This window comes from Aspergillus sydowii (assembly GCF_001890705.1).
Source record: "Aspergillus sydowii CBS 593.65 unplaced genomic scaffold ASPSYscaffold_94, whole genome shotgun sequence".
Taxonomy (NCBI): Eukaryota; Fungi; Ascomycota; class Eurotiomycetes; order Eurotiales; family Aspergillaceae; genus Aspergillus; species Aspergillus sydowii.
Genome location: NW_024467952.1, coordinates 1 through 1309, shown reverse-complemented (window position 1 = coordinate 1309; position 1309 = coordinate 1). Strand labels below are relative to the sequence as shown.

At 62.1% G+C, this 1309-nt stretch overlaps 2 protein-coding genes across 2 annotated transcripts; both read right to left on the bottom strand.

Annotated features, from left to right (window-relative positions):
• Nucleotides 1-265, bottom strand: ASPSYDRAFT_165544 (uncharacterized protein; the record flags this gene model as incomplete). Its single annotated transcript, XM_040843367.1, has 1 exon — nucleotides 1-265. A coding segment is annotated over one exon (265 nt), but the record flags the coding sequence as incomplete, so codon positions are not given.
• Nucleotides 266-655: 390 nt separating this feature from the next.
• Nucleotides 656-1309, bottom strand: ASPSYDRAFT_111363 (uncharacterized protein; the record flags this gene model as incomplete). The annotated part of the gene is made up of 1 exon (XM_040839928.1): nucleotides 656-1309. A coding segment is annotated over one exon (654 nt), but the record flags the coding sequence as incomplete, so codon positions are not given.

Genomic DNA, 1309 nt, shown 5'->3' with positions numbered 1-1309 from the left:
CCCCCCGCCATGTACACACCTCCCGGTCCTGCCACCCATGGCATATCGCCTGCGGCATCCCACATTGATAACAACACTGAAATCGGATATAATCCACCCGCCGCTGTACCTGTCCCAGCCACTCCTGCGCGGCACAGCTCTCGGCATGCGGGCATTGCTCCAATCTATGGTCCCCATCCCGCCCACCAATCGTGCAAATATAACACTGGTCGAGCCATCGCCGCGCCTCCTGCTCCATGAATTCCTCGTCAATCCCGGCCTGCATGGCCTCGGCCTGTTGTCGGACCGCCGCCTGCTTATACTGCCGCTCGCGCGCGGTGTACGCGGGGCTGGTGGCAACCACCCGGGCTTGGGGTACCTGGGATACAATGGACTCGCCGCGGTCAATGGACATGGCCCGCGGATGGACCGGGGAATCCCCCCCTTCGGAACTGGATGTTGCATAATGGGGTACAAACCCTAATCCGGCATCAATTGGGGCCCTTGAATAATGAACCGCATCATTGGATAACCCTAACTCTGGACCCCTCCTCCCCGTCCCTCTGAACCCTAACTCTGAACCCCCCCTGACTGGTCTGGTCACGGTATCGGGGCTCGGGCGGAACCCTGACCCTGACCCTGGGTGTTGCGGGCTGCTGGCGATACTGACGGGTGCCTCCTGCGCCTCCCAATCGGGTTCACACCCGTCACATGCCAGTTCATCCAGATCCTGATCCCGGCACCGCTCCCGCGTGTATCCATCCACCGTCCCATCCAGGTACCCATCCAATATATATCTTCGACACCCATGGCCCATGTACGCCTGCACCAGCTGGAAATCCGCGTCGGCCACGCCATGGATCCATGGATCGGGCGTCTCCCACCCATCGGGATGAATAATGACCGCCTCGCTGGCCTGTCCATCCCGTCCAGCCCGTCCACTTTCCTGCCCGTACTCCAGCAACGTCCGCGGCCGCCCAATATGGATCACGCACCGGATATCGGGAATATCAATGCCCATCCCTAACGCGCTGGTGGCCGCAATTACCCGGTGCAGCCCGTCCTGGAACCGCTGCATCACCCCGGCCCGGTCCACCACCTCACTGTGGTATGGCTCACATCCCAATTCCCGGCTGATCGCCTGCACCTGGCTCTTGGTCTGCCCGTACACAATCACCCGGCCCCCCCGCGCTTGCTGGATCCGACCCTGGATGTACTGCAGTACTGCCGGCATCACTAACCACTGATGGGGCTCCCGCGGGGTCTGGCGGGGTAAAATTGGCCGCCATACACGGTATGCCACATTCCCCCGGCTGGTCCGGGCCCGGTA